Source organism: Octodon degus, unplaced genomic scaffold (assembly GCF_000260255.1).
Source record: "Octodon degus isolate 3935 unplaced genomic scaffold, OctDeg1.0 scaffold00055, whole genome shotgun sequence".
Taxonomy (NCBI): domain Eukaryota; kingdom Metazoa; phylum Chordata; class Mammalia; order Rodentia; family Octodontidae; genus Octodon; species Octodon degus.
Window position 1 is genome coordinate 3,961,044 of NW_004524631.1, and position 25,278 is coordinate 3,986,321.

General features: G+C 39.7%; 1 protein-coding gene across 4 annotated transcripts in view; it reads right to left on the reverse strand.

The window, feature by feature from the left end:
• Positions 1 to 820: 820 nt before the first annotated feature.
• Fndc3b (fibronectin type III domain containing 3B) overlaps positions 821 to 25,278 on the reverse strand; it is a 337,533-nt gene continuing 313,075 nt past the window's right edge. For 3 of the 4 annotated variants that reach the window (XM_023717769.1, XM_023717770.1, XM_004633446.3), the window contains exons 24-26: positions 18,620 to 18,786; positions 16,543 to 16,670; positions 821 to 4,345 (exon numbers count right to left, since the gene is read on the reverse strand). In XM_023717769.1, coding sequence (XP_023573537.1) covers positions 4,034 to 4,345; positions 16,543 to 16,670; positions 18,620 to 18,786 — 607 coding nt within the window. In that variant the 3' untranslated portion in view covers positions 821 to 4,033. The remainder of the gene's footprint in view (positions 4,346 to 16,542; positions 16,671 to 18,619; positions 18,787 to 25,278) is intronic. The other variant, XM_023717771.1, reaches the window with a different exon arrangement.

The window sequence follows — 25,278 nt, forward strand, 5'->3', positions numbered from 1 at the left end:
AAGATTAAAAAAAAATAAATCTGCCATATTTGCAGTAGTGTCAGGTGTACGTGAAATCTGAAATGTGTTCAATTTGTTACCCACAAGAATGACCACAATTCTTTATATAACACTTTTTTTTAGAGATGGGGGTCTCCAAAAAAGTTGTCAGTCTAGGCTTGAATTCACAATTCTCCTGCCCCTGCCTACCAAGTAGCAGGGATTACAGACACATACCAGTGTTCATGACTGGAAAGTGAGCTCTGAGTTATTAAGTTTTTTTCATACATTTTTTTTTTTTTCTCAGAGAGAGATTTCCTAACAAAACAATCTAACCATTTATGATGAAACCAGTTACAATAGAAAGTTTGTTGTATTGCTGCAGCTGTTGAATGAGACCTGGAGGAACAAGATTAACCCTGCTTGGGGTTGTCATGGAAAGAAAGTGTGTCAGAAGAACTAAGGTAGAGCTGTCCTCCTGATTCCAGAACACAGACAAAATGTTTGGCACAGAGGTCCGCCATGCACACGGCTGCAACAATGTGTGATAGGCAGTCATGGGCCTCCACATCCACAATCATGTTCTAGTGAGCCCGGAGGAATGCTGGACTTCGATCTTCTTTTGAAATATCAGCTAATGTGACTGTGGTTGGCAGTCCTGTAGGACTGCACCCAGCAGGAGTGGAGGGGCAGTGTTCCTCTGGACAGCACAGCAAGCATTAGGGATTGTGCTGCCTGCCTGCCTCTAATGGCATTGGGACTAGCCCCTTCTGATGTGATTGAAGTACTCAAAAAGGACAACAAAAGCAATCCTATTTGTGGTAGAAAAACCCTACTTACGTCAGAAAGAATTAAAACATTTATTGGGCATAAATATATTACATATACACTACAGATACAGTTAGGTATTACATATAGCATAGTATTTGCAAAATCTATACATTAAAATTGATATGGCAGTTTTAATACAATGCATATGAAATAGTCTAAAATTTACAATACAAGAAAACATATGATTATTTCTTTTATTCTAACGTTGAAAAGCTTGGAATGTATGTCCAACAGTGAGGTAAAACATTTTGTCTTTCAATTTAAAGAATTGTGCAAGGATAACATTCAAACACATTCAATTAGGGCACTTTTCAAATTCTGACATGAATACTGAATTACTGTAGCCAACAAAACAAGGTTAGAAAACGCCAACATTTCAAGTTGATAAGAACAAGGCAGATTATATGAAAAAATTCTTTAAAAAACGTTTTCTTTTTAAACAATTTCTTTGAGGACAGAGGACAGTTGTTTTTTTCCTACATGACTGTAATTTCTTGCCTTGGGCTTGAGTTCGACATACAGAGAAGTATCAGAGCATCAGAACGCCTCTCACTCATTCCTACATATTGCAACAGGGTAAAGAGATAAGGTTAATTAACACTTTATTTTATTGTCATGTGTACTGGCAATATGTATAGTTCTATACCGATATCCCATATACAAATTTGTGATACAAAACAGTGCCACAGAGTAATGATTTTCTGACTGAAGGTATTATGATGAATACCAAATAATGCAGAGCAATAAAATAAAGTGCTGGCAGCTTGTATTTCACACACTTCAGCTTCTGGTGGTTAAAGACGGTAAAAAAGTCCCTAAAGATCAACTATTAATAGCAATTTTGGCCTAAAGTATCACTTTCTTTAAAAAATTCAACTAATTCAGAGAATTTCTTTATAGCAGCAGTTCTGAAGTGTGCTAAAAAAAGTTTTCCCTTGCAAAAAAGGGTATTTTACTCAGCTGAACTTTCATTGCTTGAAAAATGCCTTTCCCCAAAAAAAACACTTCAATGAAATTATGTTTAAAATAGCAGATGTCATGTTATAGTGGGTTATATCATGTATGTAAATATAAGGGATGAGTTTTGGAAGGCCAGAACTTTGGCAAAAATATATTTATCTTGACGCCATCAGTTTGCAAGGCTAAACTAACTGTAGTCAGTAACAAAATACAGAACTCTCTAGGACTTACTACACTGATATAGGCACACAATAATCCACTGATCTCAGCACTCTCTCAAGAGATGATTCTGGGCTTCTGGGTACATGTAAACCTTTCAATCTCTGACAATGGATTTTTTAAATTTGTTTTTTGCATTTAATGCACTAGATGCTCTTATCTTTGAAAACACAAGAAAATGTCAGAAGGTTAATAATACTACAGATGTTGCCAGGAACAAGACTGACCTAAAATTACAAAAGTATAAACACACAAAATATAACATGCTACAAGGGAAAATTAGTACATAAGTACATTTAATTTTTTTTTACAATAAATAAAGATTGCACTGTAATTGGCATTTAAAGTACTGTATGCAGAATATAGTATAAATAAACCAAAAACAAAATAATGTTGGTTTCCCCATGACTTTGGTATGGGAGTATTATAAGCTAGTACAGGATACTTACTGCATCTTAGACAACATAGACCAAGCACAAGATAGCTGTGATCAAGAAAAACTGAGTAACAAAAATATACAAAAAAAAAAAAAAAAAAAAAAAAAAAAAAAAAACCAAAGGAGCAGGGGGTATGCTGTGTCTGTTGCACCCTTTTGGAATATATTTGCACCTCCAACTCTTAAGTGTCCCTGAGGTACTTGAACATTATGGACTTCATATAAATAATCCAATGACTTTGGGTTAAGATTGATTATCTCATGAGTCAAAATAAACATGCACGAGTAACGCTTTGCACTCCAATAGCACCTGTTGATCAAAGATCTCAAAGCACTTACAAACATTAGAATCCCCATTTTATTTCATTTTATTTTTCATGCATGGGAAAACTGAGGCACAGAGAGGTAAAGTGACGTGTTCAGGTCACACAGCAAGTTAGTGACAGATCCAGGGAGAGAATCTAGGCTCCTTGACCCCCAAACACCCTGTGCTTATCACCAAATACCATTCCCACTCCACACATAGCCAGGTCAACCCCACAAAAATAGGAACTGCAAATTCAGATGACTTCTTCTGGGTTTTGTCAGTTTTCGTCTGCTGTTACATTAATTTTATGGGCACTGAATTAAAGTACTGAAATTCAATCACTTCATTGATACCTCAAAGGCAAATCTTTCAAAAATAATGAGCTGGCATGTAAGAAGACTGCTCACATTGGTGTAAATCACAAATGATGGGCAGAGGCACTAAACTGTCACCAGTTCTTGTCATATAATTCTGATCAAACATAACAGAATATAATAACTCTAGTGATTAGAAGTAGTTATATACAAAGACAGACAAACAAGTTAAAGCAGCTTTTAAAATAGCTGAACAAAGAAACAACTAACTATTGCACAATGCCCTCTTAAAGTTACTGCTATGAATCGATGTGGTAAAATCTACAATGCTCCATAATTTATAGGTGTATTTTGGTTACTTGATTTCTTATACAGGCAGCTTGTAGTGTTAAAATCTTAAGAAATACAGATTAAAACATTTCAGATTAAAGTACACATTTTGATTTAAATGAACTAAACAGAGTTAAATAACTGGGTGACAAAATGGTTTAGGGCAGCCTTATCTGAGTGAAGACATCTGTACGTCATTGCTGTGTGGTCATACTCTGACAACATCAAAATCCTAGCCCTGAAACTACACACACAGTGATTCTGTTTACAGATATAGATGATCAAGACAAAAGAAGTGACTGGTGAATATATATAAATTACTAAACTGTAACATAAAAAAATATCAAAGGCTTGTAAAAGACCTATCAGTGAAAATAGAATAGAGGCAAATTTGAAAATTTAAAAGAAAACATAAGAAAGCTAGTTTCTGGTATCTGGTTTCTCTTCTTTTTTAAAAAAAATCCAGTTTAATCTCTTCTTAGTTTGCATTTCAAAAAGGTGCACCAAAACACTGACATTTTTTTCCTAGCTAAATCTGTAAAACAAGTATATAAATCAAAGAACAAATGGGCTTAAAAAGGGGAGTATCTGAATAAATGTGTGTATTAAAATGTGTAGTATTAATTAAATTCATACCTCTAGTTTTGTTGGGGTTGTTTACTTCATTAAGAAGTACTGTAATATAAAGGCAAATAAAATGGATAAAGTTGCAAAGCCAAGCACAATGAGGGCTGCAAACTGTTCATCAGTAGGCATCATGCTCTTCATCTTGGGATCATCTAAGCTCCCCATGTCCCCCGTAAGCATGACCTCACTTCGTTGCAGTACAAAAGCTGCAGAGGGGCTGAAAGCTCCGCTTAGCTCCTGAGAGGTGTCTAAACAGCGCCGACACGCACACACGCGGAAGCGGTAGTCCGTGTTGGTCTGGAGGCCTGAGATTTGGAATGTGGCTTCTTCTCCCTTGTACACCTGCAAAAAGGAGGACAGTCCTGTTAATAACTCTGTGGTCTCTACAGCAATCATCTGTAACATCAGGAGCATGATGGATTCAGGCTTGGTTTACATTCCCTCTATAATAGTAAATATTGTATAAAGTATTTCTCCCAGTGTGGATTTCATCCATAAGAAGAGGCATTCCACCTCATTTTTAATAAAGCACAATTTACCATAAAGTGACTCTGAATTCACTAGGAGGAAACGACAATGAGCAGAAATGCTGTTGACATTTTACCTGATAAAGACATGTGTAGCCAAATTTTAATAATTTAGGCTATCAGTAGGAAGAAGGCTTAATATAAATAGCTCTATGTTATTCATCCCCAGAAACACAGACATTTTTAAACTAAAAATGAAAAACAATTTCATTAGCAATAAATGTAAAGCTTTTGATTGGATAATTTTTTGACACATAGTCCTACCAAGATATGTAACCCAAGAGTGAAAATTACTCTGGCTTCTAATTCTGTGATTTGTCTGGCCTGTTCCAATGGACTCATACAGCGTGCACTCTCTTATGCCTATAGGATTCACACATGTTACTGAGGGATTCCACTGGTAATTGTACTTTTACCACAAATGGTCCATGTACTGTGTATGACTCAGCAAACCTCATGTTATCCATTTCCTTTTAAATGGATATTCAGGTCATTCTAATTTGGAGGTTTTACATAATAAGCGTGCTCTATTTTTGTAAAAATCTTTGAAGATTAAAGTTTTTGTTTTCTTGGGCAAATATCTGGGACCAGGAATGCTGTGTAAATGACTTCATAAGAAATAGTCTTTGCCAAAGAATACTGCTTTGTACTCCCAGCAGCCAACTATGAGAGTCTGTGGTGTTCCTCATCCTCGCCAGCATGTTCTGTGGTCAGTCTTCACACTTCAGTTATTCCAGAGGGACAAAAGGCTCCGATCTGAAAGATGCCGCACATCTCAGGTGCTCACTGGTCACTCACGCAACTTCTCTTGTGCAGAGAAGGACAAGTCTGCTTCTTTCAATTTGTTCAACTTTGTTCACTTGTGAGAGGTTCTTTGTGTAATCTAGACTTAAATCCTTTAGCAAATACATATGTTGAATACTTTCTCCCAGTTTGGTAGCTTGCATAATTGTTTTCTTGAGGAATTTTTTGATTCAATTTATCACAAATTAACACTGAAATAATTTAGCAGCCCATCTTTTTTTTTTTTTTTTTTGCGCGGAACCGGGGATTGAACTCAGGCCCTTGCGCTTGCCAGGGAAGCACTTATTCCACTGAGCCATCTCCCCGGCCTGCTAGCAGCCCGTCTTAAGTATTTCTTATGTTGCATGACCATGCTGGTTTCTTGCAAGGCTCAGGTATATTCTTCTTCCTATTTGTTAACTCTAACATTAGTGCTTTATTATAATGGGGACATGAAAGTTGCCAGGTTGCCTCAAATGCACACTAGTGCAATGTGTGAGCTAACAGGCCTCTGCAGGGGTGGAGGAGTGAGGCCTCACAAAGCACTCCCATCACAGCTGTGGTGACCCTCAGAAATCTCAGAGGAAATGATAATCACATGAAAATTTATGGTTTAGGGGTTAGGAAGACGGCTCAATAGAATAAGTGCTTGCCTGGCAAGTGCCAGTGTCTGAGTTCAATCCCTGGTTCTGCCAAAATAAATAAATAAATAAATAAATAAATAAATAAAAATAAATTTAAAAAATCTTCTGGTTTATATGACAGTCAGTGAACAGAGAGAGAGAAACTAACTGAAACTAAACCAAAATCAGTAAAAGATTTGGCTAAGTAAAAAAAGAATGATTAGCCCTGAATCAATACCAGTAAAACTGCAAACATGTCAGGAAATAACTGCACAATAAAATCATCAGCTATTATTACTAATTAGAATTTAAAAGTAACCCCAAGTATACTCTTAAAACATTTTGCTCAAATACAAATCCTACAGATTTGAAAGAGTAATTCCAACAAACGCAAGACCGCCAACACCGTCCAGCTATTCCAGGTTGCCAGGAACCGCAAGTTCCTCTGCATGTGTCTAGCGTCGACTTGTGCTGAAGCAGGACATTCCATTAGTGACTCCCAGCTGAGTCACAGGATGAACAATGGACAAACATGGTGAGAGGAGCTGAAGGGTTAAAAAAGGATGACTTTCAATGTTTACCTGATATTTAGCCTTTTTCTTATTTTCTTCCTTCTTCAAACCTTACAAAGCACCCTTCAAGTGTTTTTAATTACTGTACTTTTGTTGAGTGACTAAGGCCCAGAAGAATTGGTGCTGTATGCTTTTACTTTTCCAGATTTATCATTGCTTTTGCTATTCTCTTTGTAAGATTATAAGCATAATCCTCCTGACAAGCAACCTGTTTCTTCACAAACTGAGGCATGTGCCTTAGCAACTAGAGTTACAAACAGAGCGGGACTGGAGTAATCACAAAGGAAAGAGCTCCAAGAGAACCCTTTGCCACACTGGGAAGCCAATTCCTTTCTCATCACTCACTGGTCCAATGATGAGCCTAAATGAATGCTTTCAGATGAACTCACCGTCATGGGGATGGCTTCCACCCACGTGTAGCCAGCCCATTATTAGACTATACAGTATCTGCATGAAATAGCCCATCTCCCAATACGTATAAGACATAAGGAAAACAATGTATTTTTTTTTTTCTTTAAAAGAGACATTTTAATCTGTGGTTGCCAAGTAGCCCTAAGGTTTTCGGATGCAGCTCTCTCATCAGTTCTTTCAGTAGCCTATACTCAAGTTCTTGTCTTTTAAAAAAAAAATTTTAATACAGGGTCCACAGGGTTTCACTACATCGATCAGACTCATAGTGATTCTCCTGTTTTCAGCCTCCCAAATGCTGGGATTACAGGTGTGCTCTATCATGCCCAGTCTCAATTGCTGTTTCAGCGTGCCCCTGGGGGTGGGGGTCAAACTCCGCCTACTGTGCGCTGCCTAAGCAGGCGCTTTAGTCTGTTGAGCTATCTAGCCCCCTGAGGCTCACTCTTGAAATTCTGATTTCCACCCACCAAGCTGTTAGAGTTCTTCTTGTCTATGGGAACCAGATCTGGTCTGACAAGGACCCTGGGCAGGCTCCATCTGTAACATGAGACAGTGACAGTACCTGATTGTAACACTACTGCAGCGCTCTGCAGACCAAATGAGAAAGTGTATGGGAAAGAGGTTTGGTAAAAGGAATATGTTGGAGATAAATCAACTTCACTGATTTTAGTCCTTCCAGTGATGTTCATTTTAGAGAAGAAACAGGCTCAAGAAGGATGTTAATTTATTGAGCTCCCTTAATAAATAAGGGCAATGATGGACCCCAGATGAGACCTCACTTCTAACTCAGAGAAGCTTATCACAGGAACTGCCCCCACTGTCTATGCCAGCTCCATGGGGAGTGACATCCCTCTACTGTCACCCACCTTAGTGCCCCTCTAATGAGGTCACGGTGGCCCTATGTCAGGACTCTTCGCCTCCACTTGTCAAGCCTCACAGTCTTCCTGTTGCTTCCATTACAGGCCTTCCAGATCACCCATCTGGGGCCTGCTGTCCCACAAGAAAAACACTGCCTTTCTTTCCCCTATGTCAGGTGCAGAACAAGTCTATGCCAGGCAAAGACCTGGGCAGTGTGTCACGTGGCCTCTTAATTTCTGCCATCAGACTTGTATCCTCCCAGATGTCTGAGAAGTGAACTTTGGAATTTCACTTTGGAAAGTGAATATGACTTCAATTTAATAGAGGTCTATAGTTTTCAGACTTTGTATAACTATATCCTTTTAAGAAAGTTGGCCAAAAAGTACAGTATTTAATTTCCCAGAAACCCAATTAAGAACATCTTGAATGGATACTATATATGTTATCTGATGGAACTTTTCAACCCTAAATCCTTAGAGTGAAGAGCTCTGTAAAATGTATTTTTTTAAAAAAAATATTTATTTATTTATTTATTTGGTACGGGGTCTCACTATGCAGCTCAGACTCATAGTGAGTCCTGTCTCAGCCTCTTCAGTGCTGGTATTATAGAAATGTGCCACCATGCCCAGGTTCCGTGGCCAGCTTGGCACACCCAGGGTTCCAGTGGTGGCATGGCATGCAGTACCTGGGATTGAACCCAGGTCAGCTATCTCTCCAGCCCTGTAAAATGTAGTTAGAAAGCAAAGGGATGCTTCTTTTCTAGAAATCAGGCAAAGCTCAGCAAAAGAACTAAGAATATCTAATAGAAGGGAACTTCTTAATGACAATTAACACTTAAAAGACATTCTTCTATCATCAAGAAACCAACCAACAAGAAACCATGAGGAACCCTTTTCCACTGTTGATAGGAATGTAGACTGATGCTACTACTGTGGAAATCAGCCTGGAGAGTCCTCAAAAAACTAGGATTAGAGGTCCCATTTAATCCAGTGATTCCCCTCCTGAATATTTTTCCAGAAGAATTAAAAACATCATACCAGAGTAACAATGTATGTGCACCTATGTTTATAAGAGCACAATTTGTCGTGGCAAAATCTTGAAAACAACCCAAATATCCAGCAACCAAGGAATGGACAGAAAAGAGATAGTATCTTTATTCAATGGAGTACTACTACTCAGTTGTAAAGAAGGATAAACTTGAGATATTTATAGGGAAATGGATGCAACATGAGTCCATACTCTAAGTGAAATAAATCAGTCTCACATGTGTAGACATTGTATTGTCTCTAGTGTAAGAAGCTATAAGAATAAATAAGACCAAAAATGCACAATAGATATTGTCAAATGGGAAGGAAATTCTCAAAGGAAAGAGAAACTGGAATGGGGGAAAGGAGAAAAGGCAGGGAAAATGAAAAATAAATACACACACAATAGTTAAGATACTACTAACTGCTATTAGCTAATTGAAAGGAAAGGCATATGTCTATATTGCTTGACTAATTTTTCATGCCTATTAACTTATAATATGAGCAACTACTCTGAAGATAAGAATATGCAATGTGTTAATCATTCTTACTCTCCTACAATCCTGTTTTGAAATTTTATACCATTGTTTTTGTCTATTCTATTCTATTCTATTCTATTTATTTATTTATTTATTTTTGTGGAACCAAGGATTGAACTCAGACCCTTGCGCTTACCAGGGAAGCACTTATTCTACTGAGCCATCTCCCCAGCCCCTTTGTTTATTCTATTTAAAATAAACTTAAGGGCTGGTGAGATGGCTCAGTGGTCTAAAGCACCTACTTAGAACAAGCTTAGCAAAGCACAGAGACCACGGTTCGATCCCCAGCACCACATGTCAGCCAGTCCCGCCCCCTGGTGGGCTGAGCTGGCCACACACACACACACACACACACACACACAAATAAATAAAATTAAAAAAAAATAAAATAAACTTAAAAGCCATTCTTGTTACTTTAATTAGATAGCACTCATCTTTCAAAAGCACTGCCAACAGAGTCTTAATACTATGTTTTTCTAATCTTTAAGATAAACATATTGTGGGTTTGTGGCCTACTATTTCCATGTCAGTCAGTAGAATGATCTAATAAAGGCGATGTCCAGCAAGTGTTATCCAATTAGAACCTCCAAATACTCAAGAGGATAACTGCTGGAAATCAGTAAATGTGTACATGAAACATTCACACACATGCACACATGTACATCTACCACAGAGAGAACAGAGAGATTTTAGTATAGGCATAACCATCCACGTAGAAAGTGGAACAAATAACAGTAAAAGTTTTCAGTGTGCCAACAAAAAACATAGCATCTCTAATGTATTTCCAAATAGCCTAGAATGATAATGAAGACTTTGAATTAATTCTCACCTAAGCATAAGTTTAAAATTCCAAATACTCCATTTTCTAAGAATTCTACATAACATTTGATGAAAACTGACTTGCTTTTGTGTAAACAACTGCAGCTATCATGGGATTGATACCATTTTCATTTCTCCATAATCCTCATGGTACTATTCCACAGCCTGAGAATATTTTAAATATATTACCATAAAAGAAATATAAGGTCTAGAAATAAAAGGACACTCATGGGGGAGGGAAGTACCTTAAGAGTTCAAGATACATTATAAAGCCACAGTAAGGAGACAGGGTGACACAGGCATGGGCATGGACAACTATTCAATGGGGGCAGAAAGAAATAGTAACTGGTAAAGGAAGCATCTACTATGCAGATTTGGAAGCAACTGCCTTCCAGGGTGGACGGGACAGGCTGTCAGGCAGCCAAGGCTGAGGGATGGCTGGAAGGGTTGGACGGCAGGCACAGACCTGGAGTGGGAGTCCACTGGACTGTAGCTGACTTCTGCGTCTGGCCCAGGGAGACCACACAGCCCTTCTCTGCCTTAAGAATCTCCCCTGCAAAAAATGGTGTCATGACCCTCAACACTCAGAACTGCTGCAGTAAGTGAAACAAGGTGTGGGGTACCCTGCTCTCTACTAGGAAGGCAGGGAATGTTAGTTTCTCTTTGTCAGCCTCTTCCAATGAAGCTACTTTAATAACTTCAGGGGACAATGAAATTTTATTCCTTTTATAACATAAAAAAAACCACATGAAATATCTTCATTTTAGCAGTTTGAAATAGTTTAAGATAGGTCTCAAAGAAAAGATATGATTACTTTTTCAAATGTTCTGAATTTTCAAAGTTACATCCAAGATGTGAACACATACATTTCATAGCTTTTCTCTCCAGTCTGATTATAATGTCCTGTCAGCAAATTCACAGCAGCCACACATTTCATAGCAGGGAAGTGGAAATTTTTTCAGAGAAACACATTAAGGATTTTCAAGTTGAAGTACAGTAAGAGTGAAGGGCTTTAGAAATGAAACAAAATGAATTTTTAAAAATTTGAGTTGATAACTGTAGGATCAGCCAATTCTATTTTACATATCTAAATGAAAACAAATGATTTGTGTTACTATACTATACCTGCAAATCTGTCCGATGGATATAGAAAGCTGTGGATCTCAAGTAATAATGAGAAACCAAAAATCACTGAAAATTAATTCAGTATCTTTCTAGCACCCATGCTTTGAAGGTGCCAGGCTCCCAAATGCAACACCCCCCCCCCCATGAAGACGAATCAAGTCCCACGGGATGACTGATTAAACTGGATAATGTGCAGCAGCCCTCTGGACAGTGGCTGGCTGGCACATAGGACATCTCTAAGAAATGGCAGCATAATATAATATTACGCATTTCATCACTCCATTGATGTTGGACTAACGCGAAGGATATCTATGATACTCCAGAACTATCTCTTGGAGCCTACGTCATATAGCATTTGCAGGAGTCAACCAAAGAGAGCCCTAGTGAACTGGCCGGTGTCCATAGCATGTTATGGGCTCTTCCGGCCTCATAAACTTAGAGCTGACACTGCCATGACACCACCCAGCCATCAGGCCTGCTCAGAGCAATGTTCCACAGGGGTGACTTTCCTCGGGACTGTGCAGCTCTGTCCATCAGGGCAGCTGGCTGTGGCTTGTAGCCCTCTGTTTTCATATATTTTGACAGAAGCACCATTATGGGCTTTTCCTCCTGTCTCAACCCAATTTTAAAAGGCACAGCTCCATTTAAGACTTTCTTTATTGAAGTTACCAATCATAATATTATAAGCATAAATACAACACTTTTTATAAAGATTATTTCTGTTCTTGATTTGATGAATAATATATTTTAAAATTATTCTGACATTTATTTCAACTGGGAGGATGGAAAGCAAGGATTCGTGACTCTTAATTCAGCATAACACGCCATGAAGTAGAAATCCTTTAAATAGCTCCTGGGTGATGATCACTGAGAAGGGTGCAGCTGCCAGAGGCTTGTACCTCTTTACTAAAATCAACTGACCCCGAGAACTGGGAAGGGAGACGTCACTGCACCATGGTGTCATTATACAGTTCCTTCTCATGAATGAATGGATGCGATGCTCACAGTAGCTGTACAAGAGGATTATTATTCCTTTTATACTAAGAGGTGGTCAATTAATTCCTCCACAGTCGCCTGATGAGGGAAGCTCACTACCCTCTGGCTAACCGGACCTGCTACCTACAGGCCTCCCTGGGGCACGGATAAATGTACAGGCAACTATGTTCTTGAGCCAGAGAGGACAGGCAAGGCTGCTAATACTGAACTACTACACTGCTTCCCAGGGTGTATGTTTTTCAATGTAAGGACCTATAAGCTCTCAGAGTAGTGACAATGCCAGGTACTCCTCAAAATATAAAGTGCCTGGGCTGGCCATATAGCTCAGCAGATTGGCTGGGGGTTTGATCTCCAAGCCTGCTGTGCCAGCTCCACCCCTGGGGCACACTGGAGGGCAACTGAGACTGGGCATGGTGGCATGTGCCTATAATCCCAGCTCTTGGGAGACTGTAAACAGGCAGGTCACTACAAGTCTGATCTAGTAGTGAGACCCTGAACACCCTGTAGACCCTTCCCTAAAATACAAAAATAAATAAAATTTGAAATCAAACTACTCATGAAAAAATTTTAAAAGTTATGCTTTAAGACAGTAATAGCTTCATTGTCTATTAATGAGACTATTACTGTGTTGAAAGTTATTGAAATGGGTGAGGGTTCCCTGATGTGTTATAGACTAAGACTGAAAAAGTTGGGTTAAGAGAAGATCTTTCTTCATGGTGACGCCATGAAAAATCAATATACATCTCATATTCTAAAAATTATGCAAGATAAAACATTTATAGTCATACTATTAAAAGTGGCACTTTTAGATGTGTTCAAGGGTTTCCTCTTAATGCAACAATTCTGAGCAGAGTGCCAATGGAAAACAAATTCTTGCAGTTTGCTGACCCTACTATTATCTTCAATGCTTATATTTATTATTCGCTATAAAAATTATTGCTGTATGATTGGGGATATGAGTCTGAATAATTTTGCTCTACTTCTTATATATGTAATAAACTCTCTATTTTAAAAAAATCACATGCATACAACTTCATCCTTTTGAAGAATGATCCACAGTTAATACTGTCTTCAAAGAAGTTTAAGCTTCCAAACAAAACTTGTGCTTACAACATTTATTCAATGACAGAAAAGCCAAAGGAGATATATATATATATACCTTCTGATGCAGACTGAAATTTTAGTAAGGACTTCATAGTTTAAGTTAGTAGATTTAATTATGAAAACCTGCTGCTCATCCTGCACCACAGTAATTGAACAAATTACAGTTAATCAGAACCAAGGCAAACTGAAGCCAATGCTTCAAGCAAAATGTTGCCTGCAAAGCTAAGCTTTAAGAGAATAACACTCTCTAATCGTGGGTAATTTTTTTCATCTGAAATAAACATGGCTGCATTTTTTCTATGATGCTGTTCACTCATATCACTACTGCAGGTATAAATGCCCTATTACTTTGAAATTGCCTCATTTGAGCATGCAGGAAACATGTGCTGTGTATCAGTCTTGGGAAAATGGAGGCCGGTATCCCCAGCCCACACATCAGTGCGCTGTCTAGTTAGAGCCGTAGTGCAGGAACACCCTGTGTGTGAGCAGAGCCCGCGGTTCTGCTGTGAGGATATTCAGCAGTGATTACCGCTCAGCTTTTTGTGCTTTGTCTCTTGATGAATTTGAAGCCCACTGCCTACCATTCCCATACACAATTATTTTACCCCTACATACATAATATAAATAGACTCTATTCCCTATCTCATATCTAGAACAACACACAGAAGTACTCAAAATATCCACTTACGTTAATGTCTACTTGAGTAGGAAGAAGCAAAAACAAAGAACAACAAGCTGATGGAGCCCCCTGCCAGTACAAAGAGTCCCTGAGTGTAGTAACTTGTCATGAAGTACTGTAATCCTCACTCATTTCTTAGTTAAGTGTGGGAAGCCCATAAATGTGTGAGGAAGGCTAAGTGCCCTCTACTGAAGTGCCCACTCTGAAGTTCTGTATTTTCATGTTTCAATGTTTTCTTATAAACATTTATCACTGTTTATAAGAAAAATATCCTGTGGCATATACACACGCAAGGGTGCATTATTATATTGGCATTTATATACTCAGGAGTCTAAATATACACTAAACAGTGGATTCAAAGTAGCTAATCTGCTAATAAAATCTAAATTACTGAATGGGGTGCCTTTATTTTGGCAACATTTGCCATGCATAGATATCAAGCAAATAATACAGCTTTTTAATTGTGTGGCAGCACTTTGAGAGCATAGCACTGTTGTAATAGTCTGCTTTGAGAGGTGGAATTACTTCTAAGAACAGGTAGAAAAGACTTGTATGCAGAATGTAAGGTTTTAAAAATAAAATAATGCATATCATGCAATAAATTATGATTGGGAAATAAACTATTAAGTGTTAAATGGTAAGCTGTGAAATTTCCTAACATCTTATATTTTAATCATGTTTATAATGCCAAGGAAGGAGACAGTGCTACTGGAATTAAAGATAAGCAAATTTAGTGGGGAGCATTATTTGTACACGAGCTATAACCCTTAACTTAGGCATAATGGTTGTTTTTTTTTCTCATTTTTAAAAAATTTTATTAAGAAACAGCAGTGAGGCAGTTTCAAAACCAATTAATAGGACAGTTTCAATAATTAATACATTGCACAAGGCATAATGTTTTTTAAGATGAAACAATTCACACATATGAAACTTTATTCCAACATGGGACATCCTGCAATAGCAGTAGTGTTGAGCCCATGGCATGAATGTTGCTTTGCTTTTAAGACAAAAGATGCTCATATATGAGTTATTTTCTCTAAACTAAAATCTCTGTATTTTGGTTAATGGTTCTGGGTTGCAGTTTGGGCGCTCGTCTCTAAAAGTGTTGCCATCACTGATGTACAGAATGAGCTAGGCCAGTGAAGGGTGAGCATAGCACCTTTGTATTTAATAGGAATGTAGAAGCTTTGATGACGTCATCCACTGACGTGAATCACTGCTGCCAAATGTCAGACTTAAGACAAAGCTGCTGGGTTGGGGAAATGGCTCAGTAGAATAAGTGCTTCCCTGGCAAGTGCAAAGGCCTGAGTTTAATCCCTGGTTCCACAAAAAAAAAAAAAAAAAAAAAAAAGACAAAGCTTCTGCAAAATGCGCTGCAGATAACAGTACATTATCTGAGACTTCATATTGACAAAGTATGGCAAAATTTCTGAAATTTTCTTTTTTAAAACATATTTTATTTCCATGTATTCTTAGAATTCTTTTATTAGGTTTTATAATAAGAAAACTAAAATTGGGCAATTTAATAGAAACTCTGAATCAAGTTACTTTCTACTTGTTTTATGTATTTGGAAATGACTATAAAAAAGAAGTCACAACTTTGTTAAGATTTCAGAAGAAGATGATATTTATCTTCATCTTTATCAGTTCAATAGACATGAAGAATGGGCCTCTGCCTCCTAACAAAATAGCCAGTATTTTATTCTAATTTCACAAAATAGTTGTTAACCTCCAGAGATCACCATGAAAACCTGCAAAGTATCTGCATCATGCATGGCCACAAGTGACTTTCAGAGAATTAAGGATCACCAAGAAGTGTGAGAAATGGTTAAATGAAAATTTAAAGCTGGCTACACTATGCAAATTCCATTCTCTTATACAAGTTTTTCATGTGACTTAGATTTTCTACTCAAATTATGGTCCTTGGGCCACTAAATACTGGTGACTGACCAGGAGCCCCACCTAAAGCCATTTCAATCAGAACTACACTTTTAAGTGTTCCCAGGTGACTGTTATGAACACTAAAGGATGACAAGTGGTGACCTAGATCAAGTCATAGCCTCCAGGATCCAAAGGTCATCTCCATTCTTCCATTATAACTTCAATAAAAAAGGCAGACACAGGATATCACCCTCCGGTGCAGCAGCCTGGTTAGGACCACTTCCCCTCTACTGCAAAACCCCTGGCATTTTGTTTTCAATCATATGCAGACTTTGACACTTAGCAACATCATTACCATTATCAAATACAAACACACAAAATACTTTGTAAGACAAACTTATGCTTCAGACCATACAAAATGCAGGGTAAATTATGGATTATATACCCTGAGGAGTTGTATCAGGTACATTAGGTCATTACAGCCTCTGAGTCTTAAGAAATATGTGGTTTAGGCTCGCTGAATCATTCATGGCTTAGGCAGAGGCCAAGAATCCAGACTGACTAATGAGCCACACACTTGCCATATACACTGGTTCTTACCTGTTTGTACTCGGATTCCCTTCCAACCAATACCTGTAGAATATAGTTAACAGGGTCGCCTTTCATTGGTGGTACCGTCTCCCACAAAATTTCACATGAATTGCCTTCTAATTGTGTTATTCGAGGTGCTGAAATGCAAACCCACACATTTAAGTTCAATATTCAAAGTAGCACATTAGCAGTAAATATTCTAGTGGTGCCAGAGGGAAGCCAGGGAGAACGAGTCCATGCCTGCACATATCTGCTCTGACAGGGTTGCCTTGCCCACCCCTAGTAATCCAGCTGGTTGTGCTCTACAAAGAGAAGCTAGTCTAGGACCAGGAAGCCACTGTGGCAAGTCCCTTGTCAAGTCTTATTCATATCTGCTACCACAAACACCTTAAAATATTATGGATTTAAAAATGTTTTTCTCACATCTTTCTATAGAACTTAATTCAGTATCTAATACTTTTCTATTTTTTCACATTTTCTCTTTGAACCCATCTACATTTTAATTTCTAATTACATGTAATTAATGCTCTAGAGGCAGTTGTTTCTACTTGCAGTTTTGAAAATATATCATTTCAGAAAAACAAGTTTTCTATTTTTTAAAAAAGCTTATGATGGAAAAACTTGGTGAAAGCTTCAAGCAATTTACAGAAAACTAAATAAAAAATCTTATCAGACTAAAGTCTTTTGCTTATGTCAATAATTTCCTGAATGTACAAGAGGAAAAACAATTTGATCATATGGCAGGCAGCGTAGGGAAAATGCCCTTTTAGAGTAGAAGTAGCAGGACATGCAAGGGCTATCAGTTTGCTGCTCTGGTTTTCATAAGCAAGTCTCCCACCCAGAATCATGCTGAGGCACAGGCAGAGGCTCTCAATATGAGAAAGGCCCTTGAAGTTGGTAGCTGGTAAAGATGGTAACCTTTTCCAGGCACTAGCAAAATGAGCAACCACACATGTTCAGGAGCTGTCTTTGTCAAAGCTAAAAGAAAAAACTGCACCAAGGGGCAGGGCATTTACTGCCACAGTGATGCACAGCTGGGGCAGGCACACTATGCACATCTGTACTAATTTTTGGGTCACATAAAAGAGGAAGAGGAGAAGCTGCCAAAGAACCTGAACAGCAGAGAAGCAGGGCAAAGGCATTTACCATAAACTAGCTCTGGAAGGAGCCAAGACAGACCAGACTCTAACCCGGATCCTGGAGGCCCCCACCCTGCTGTAACTGACTAATGTTCTGTGGTGGCTGCTTGGCTCCTCCACATGGAAGGAGTCATGGGGCCAAACACACAGAAGACCTGCATGTGTTACTCTTGTCCCTCTTTCATCAGTCCAAGGATCATTCTGAACAGCTGCTGGATAAAGTCACAAGAGCTGTCTCTAAAGACGAGCAGGGACCTCCACAGGACCCATGATGGGTGACAGGGGCATGGCTTTGGGGTCTGTGAGCACATGTTGTTATCTCCCTTGCCCTGCAAACCAGCTGGCCAGTCAGGCACAACTCTATGGCTGGAAATAGAGGGGTGAGAGCTCAGCAGAGCTGGTGGGTGAAGGGTCCAGGCAGAGTGGCTGTTGTTCACTTCTGAGAGAAGAGCTGAATACATAGGGTCTCAAGACCTCTGTAGTACCTGGCACGCCTCAAGATAAACATGTGAGGTTGCAGCTACAGTTCTCCAAAAGCATCTCTGTGAGTGCTGGACCCAAGATGCCGCCCAGGTCAGTCCTGATCACTAGGCTAACCAAATCACCCAAAGGTGAATGCTGATCTCTGCTCTTCGGAATGGCTTGGGGAAAGAAAGGAGGGCTTCAAGCCTTCTCTGGCAAACTGTTGTGAATACTGTAACACCAGACATCGACCCTCATTCTGATCCAACTCTGCCACTTGGATCTGTTCTTTTTCTTTATCATTTGTAGGGATAAGAATGCCCCACCTACTATGCAAGGTGCAAGGAGCGTTCATATACACTTGATTCTCTTATGCTGGTATTGGAAATACTAAAGCATATTTAAAGTTAGAGTTGAGCACCCTACTTTACACCCCCACATTCTTTATTCTTATAGGACAGCAGGGAAAATCCATGCCTACAAACCTTTGATGGTGGGGGGGACACTTTTGGTTGTGCTAAAGGTATAAGTTTCAGAGAAGGCCCCTTCCCCAGCCTCGCTGGTTGCCTGGATTCGGAAGGAGTAGCACGTGAATTCCGTCAGTCTCTGGACCTTATAAGTGTGGCTGGGTCCTCTGTAAATGGAAATAAACCTAAGAAGAGAACAGAATCCATTAGCTACCTGAGCTCCTCTTAATGAGACGAACATATTAATTATGATACAAACTAATGGAACAGATTAGGCAAGCTTGATAAATGGTTTCTGTACCGTCTGAATCACCCAGTTGCTATGTTATGGTTAAATTACAACCTAATGCACATTTGTTTAAAAGAAGAACAAATGGGAGTACATATGAAAACTGGAATGAGGTTCCTTTAGCTATGGTCTAGTGATAGCGAACCATTTAGAGCTTTCAATAATAGAAACAGCCCACAGTGGTTCACTCTGGAGCACAGGCCGTAGGTTTGCCACCACCAGCTGGATGATAGAAATATCAATTGTTCACATTTTTCACATACTAATAGAAAACAATCATCCCATACAAATATGTATACCTGTCTGTCGATCTGTGTTAACTTACTGTGTACAGTAGGCAATAAGGTCAATGTTAACTTACTGGGAAATAACTTCCCAGTAAGTCATACAGGATCTCCAGTAGATTCAGGATCTACATCCTGCTGGCCTATGGATGGTCTGAGAATCACTTCCTGAGTGACAATCGACCACAGTGTCTTGTCCCAGGTCAATATATGCCAACTGAGCCTCACTGCCAGTGCTCTGTACACCAGCGGAGGATAAGCTGCTGTCTTCAGACACTATTACAAGTTGGTCAGTGACAGAGTCACAATAAAAAACATCTAACCCTTGGGCTGATTGGGCCCAAGGGGAAGCAGAATTTATGCATTCATTTCACAACAGACTTTGAACATCTGCTGTGTGCTAGGTGCTGCCCCTGTAGGTGAGTGAGCCCTAATTCCATAGGCCAGTTGATCCCGTGTGTGGGAGGGCTTGAAGGGCAACAGCAGCTCTGCTGTGTGCCTCAAGAGTACCCGGCAGGTGGCTGGATACACACGTCGATAAATTAAACAAAACAAGACAGAAAAACCCTAAACCTGTCACAGTCAATATTCACTTTAAAATATCCAGGCCAGGAGTTCATCAGCCTTTACAGTTGAGTTCCTAAGCCCTAGTTCTGTCACCTATTTAACATTCTGCCTGTTTTAATATGACAGGAAGTATTTTTTACTGAAGGTAAAGTGTTTTTAATTTCAGGGAGAGCCAGAGTCCAGACTGAAACCCATGAATACCATGGCAACCTGTTTAGTGCTCTTGACACATTACCACTTTAATGAAGATTTCCTCGCTAATGCAAGAGGCCAACAGCTATTTATTAACTCAAACTCTAAGTGGAGTGACTGCCCTTAATGATATCACCAGTGAAAGTCATGATTTAGGAAGTGAAAGCATTAGATCTTCATTACAAGACTGTCTCAAAACTCAAGGTTTTCCGTCTGGAAAATGCTACTAGGCACAACGTTATTTTCCCGCCATGCCACACTAGGAATGTGTTCTTTTGAAACAGGTTCAGCATAAATTTATGCTTAGATTCAATTATGTATGTAGGCGGTAGCATTCACGGTCACAAGGAGACTTACTGAAGCATACTCAGTACTTTAATTTTGTAAAGTAATCTAAATTGAGCAAATGCCAGACATAAAACTTTCAAAGACAGGTACCTCTCAAAGCTTGCTGTTTCTAGACTATTTTGTTTCACTAACTTCTTGTTTTGTTCTTGTACCACTGTGCTCTATTAGTCTTATAAAACTACATCCCAATTTATAAAAAGCATCATGGAAACAGATACTTGTCATAAATTTAAAATTTTTCCACTAGAGCATAATTCATGCCCCAAGATAGTATTACTGAAAAATACAAGAAATGCCCTCTTTTTGTCTAGAAAAGTTGAATGCCTCAAACGAAGGTTCTGAAGACCTCACCAGCACAGAGGCCAGGCTTGGCATTTAGACCCCCTTTCAGTGCAGGTGAGGAGGCACTGCCAGGAGGCCACCCTGCAGCTGCAGGCCCTTGGGGAGAGTAAGGTGGGAGCTGGCAGCTTGGACTCCCAGCAGGAGGAACTGAGAGTACAGAGAAAGTAGTAGTACTTTTTTTCTTCCAGCCTTTCCTAAAATAAGCCTTGCATTTGCCAGGGAAGCACTTATTCCACTGAGCCATCTCCCCGACCCCTGCTATCTACGCTGAATGACATCATGGTCTACTTGTTTTGACAAAAGCTATCACTTTTTTGTCTGACCTCCTATCCCACAAAAACTTTTATGTATGAAAATTTAGGGTAGAGGGAGAATTTCCTTATTATGTTCTCAAATTGTGTTTAAAAATTGCAAAAAGAAATGGTAAGCACAGACTGTTACTGTTGAAAGCTTTAGAAGGGTCACCATCATTGGCATGGGGCTTGCTCTTGAGTGAAATGGGGGTAATGACACAAAGAACCCTAGGAGTTTTGGAAAATGGAAAAAACAGTGCAATTTAGGTAAGTATTTGCAGTGGTATTCCAACTCCAAATGGTTACTTGGAAAACCAGATTTACCCTGGTCTCTTCAGGGCATGTAGGCCGGCATCCTGAGGTGGACACACAGTTTCCAAGGTCAGGAGTTAAGCAACGAGGCAAGACAGTAGTGCCCAAAGTCTTCACCTCAGTCTGAGGCACAGCAAGAGCCACCCAGGGAGACATTAAATGCAGATGTAGCACATCTGTATGTCATTTAAATGTGAATACTTCTCTCACTTTAATGTTCCTCTTACTTTTTCTTTCAGGTTAAAAAAAAAAGATATAGGAGCAGAAAATGCTGTAAGAATGAAATTATGGGATAAAAGACAAAGACTATCACTGTTTTTTTATAAGAGGAAAATCATTTCACACTCATTTCTAATTTCAGATTATGCTTCAACAAAGAAATTCATTAAATGTACATACCAGAGCTACAACTTCAAATATGAGTCAGCTCATAAAACCCTAAAATTTCACCTTTCAATATTTGGTTTCTGAAAATATGCTCTTCTTATGGTTAACAGACAATTTGGCACTTTGTTTCAAAGGTTTTAATTTTGAAAACTTTTTAGAGGTAACGAGCTTCTACCTGCCTTCCCTGAGGTCTGGAGATTGGATAAATTCTCCATAGGTGCAAGTTCTTTGAAGAAAATTTGCTTTGTGGGTTTCAAACACCAGAAAAGTTTTTTAGCCTCTCTGTGTGTCAGTTTTCTCATGTATACAAAAAGGTAAGGATGGAACCTACCTCGTAGAGCTCCTACAGGTTAGGTGGGTTAAAACAAGTGCTTAGACAAATCCCGATATGTGATAGTCACTAGGAGTTATGGCCGTTCTATAATGCTGAGAAGACAGGATTTTTAGAAGGAGTCCATCTTCTAAAAGATGTCACTGTTGGTGAATGCAGAGGTTGTTTTCCTTTTCTGGGTAGCAGGTGGGCCCTACAGACTAGGCTGCCTTGCTGGCCTCAGGCCTAGTTGGGGGCCTCCTTTGAGGCCATCATCCTCCTTCAGGCTGAGTCCTGCAGATAAGTGTGAGCTCAGAATACAGTGATGAGCATCAAAGGTGATAACTCATGAAGAAGTGCCAGCCTGAGAGTGTGGTCTTTGAGCCTAAGTGTCTTTCAGGTAGGCCTTCACATCCCATGTACACGCTGGCTGTGACTTCTGTTGCTCTGTGTTCCCCAAATGCTAAATAATAAGGACCAAACAAAGGATACTAAAAGCTGCATAAACCAACACAAAAAGAACATGATTCCTCTTTCATCCCAACTATGTAATTATTGCCATCATTCCAGGAGGTACGACAAGAAAGATTCTCGTCCTGTCCGAGCCAATGACTTATGACGACAGGCACAGTGACCACTCCAGGGCACTCCAGTTAGGATAACAACCCTGTGGCTACAATCACTCTGAGAATTAAAAATATTCATCAAATACTTGTTCTACAAAGAACAATTTAATCTTTTCTTTTAGATCTGTTTCTTTAAAGGCTGACTTTATTTTAAAATTCTTGAGTAAGCCAGAGGCCTTTTGTAATAGAATTAACTACACCAAATGTCCCAAGACACAAGGATTCAAGACTCCACATTTAAAATGCAACCAAGGACTCTGAGCCTGGTGCAAGGCCGGGCATGCAGAGGTGGTGGTGCCCACACAGCGGTCCTGATCCACTCCTCCCCTCAGGCTTGGAGGGTACAAGCTGGCTGCTGAGGCCCGCACACGTTCATGCACCCCAGCGCTGGCACACGGACTCACAGGCAGAGGCCACTGAGCCCTCAGTACTCTGTTTTCTGAGGCTGCCTGTGGGTAGCAGGAGTTGTGTCTGCTCTCTCCTAGCTGTCTCCCCACTCTGCGCTAAGGCTGTTCTGCCCTGCACACTCCTCCACCCACCCATCCAGCCTGGGACTCCAAGCACAGTTCCACCCTTGGTGCCAGCTCTCTTGCCCGTGCTAAGTGGCAGTTTCTCACGTCTGTAAACCGGGAGCACAGGTGCAAATAATCTTGGCACAAAGCTCACTACACCATACTCCACAACACTGCACTATTTGATGGCTGCAAACCCTGCACCCCAGTGCCGCAGATCATCCTCCAGGGATCTGACCCAGGCAGATGCAGCCTGAGAACCTCCATGGCTCTCAGGTGCAGCTCTGAAGGCCCCTACTAGTGGTTTATGACCCCACAAGCATAGGTCAACCAACATTTGTGACACTCTGCTGTGTCTGGTATGGTCTTGGCAGACGTTCAGCCCTGTCCCAAACAGACTTTCAATCTACTTGAATGGCCAAGGAGTAAAACTGCAATGTTTGCTTTGACTTTCATTTCATGAGCATCCTGGTGGGAACCCCTGGGAGTTCTACTGAGGGGCTCGCCCACTGGCTCGCCATCCAACCTTGAGGGGTCCAGGGCAGCACGTGCAAGCTCTGCAGTCAGCAGACACGGGCTGGCGTCCAGCTGACCAGCTGGGTTCTCAGGTTCTCTAACAAAGCATGCTGCTTATAAAATAGGTAGAACAGTATACACTTTGTGAGAATTAAATGAAATAATGAAAGGAGAAACTATTACACAATGTCTAAAACTTATGAAATAATAAGTTCTGGTTTTAATAGTGCATAAATATTGTTAATGACACTACTGTTAATAATGGCAAAGCACCAAAGCTTATGAATGATTTATCTTGTTCGCCAAAGATGAGAAGCCGGATACCTCTGGAGTGGCATCCCTCTTACGACAGCCCTTGAGGCTCTCTTCAGCGGGAGAGGAAAATGGTGGCTGTGAAGACCACACACCCTGCCCTGGCAGAGCTGGGCCCCAGAAACATGCAAACAGGAGTGGGGTCGCATGAAGCCCTCTGTGGCCACTACATTTTTATGCATGGAGAGGAAAAATGGGGAGAAGTACTCAACAGTATTTAAAAATATACAGAAAACAGAAGAAGATTAGATCATTAACAGTCTACACTCTACCTGAATTCTTGGTAGCTGTTCCTGACTTGCTTCAGCTTTGCCTGTGGCATCTTGGAACAGAACACTTGGATGATAATTTGTGTTATGGGTCTAACTATTGGTGACCTCCCAGTAATTTACAAATGCTTCAATATGCTCCACTTTAAGAGTGGCAAGACTACTCTGTGTGAGACCAGCAGTAAAATACACTGCCATACATTTGCTCAAACCCACAGGATGTACAAAACCAAACATGAGCCATAACAGTCTTAAGACTCTGTAGGACAATGATGTGCCAATCAGTAACTGTAACGAATGCGGAGGCGCTGCTGTCACCCTTTCTGGTGAGGAAAGGACATGGGTGTGGGGACAGTAGGCATGTGGGGATCTCTATATTCCCCACCAATTTTCCTATACACCTGTAACTGCTCTAGCAAATAAAAACTATTTAAAAATAGCTGAAAATACTCTATTTCCTTGCAAACACAAAATAGTTTTGTTTATTCTACTTCTGTGTCATAGTTCTCCATGGATGGGTAGGGGTGTGCATTTCAGCGACACAAAGACTTCCAGAGACTGATGTTGGCCTGAATTCGGGGAAAGCCTGCTCCTCACGCTGAACCTGAACAAGTCACGTAGCTCCCCGAGGCTCAACTTCCAGAAGATAATGACTGCCTCTCTCACTCGATGTGGGAATTTTTACAAAACCAAAATGAAAGAAGCAAACTATATGATTCTGTATGAAACATCATACTAGGAAGGTATAATAGCTTTTGGTCATTTTAAGAGATTTGGAGGAAAGGGATACTGTTAATCTCAGAATTTTAAATTTTAATACTGAGATGGGTGACCGTTTTGTACTCAGGGGCAACTAATGGAAGTTTAGAATGTTGTTTTTTTTTTTTATCTTAAATCATTTTAGGAGGAAATGATATATAAAGAGATTACTTTTATAATCTGTTTCCTTAAGAAATATTTAAGAATGATTTGAATGGATTATAGATTAAATTTATAGGTGATGAATAAGACAGTGTTCGGGATTTTGTTTACTACTTCGATGTTATCTGATAATCCCTGGGCCCAGTACAGGCTAACTGCAGTCCATTAATAATAATTCCCCCAAATGATCTAATCTG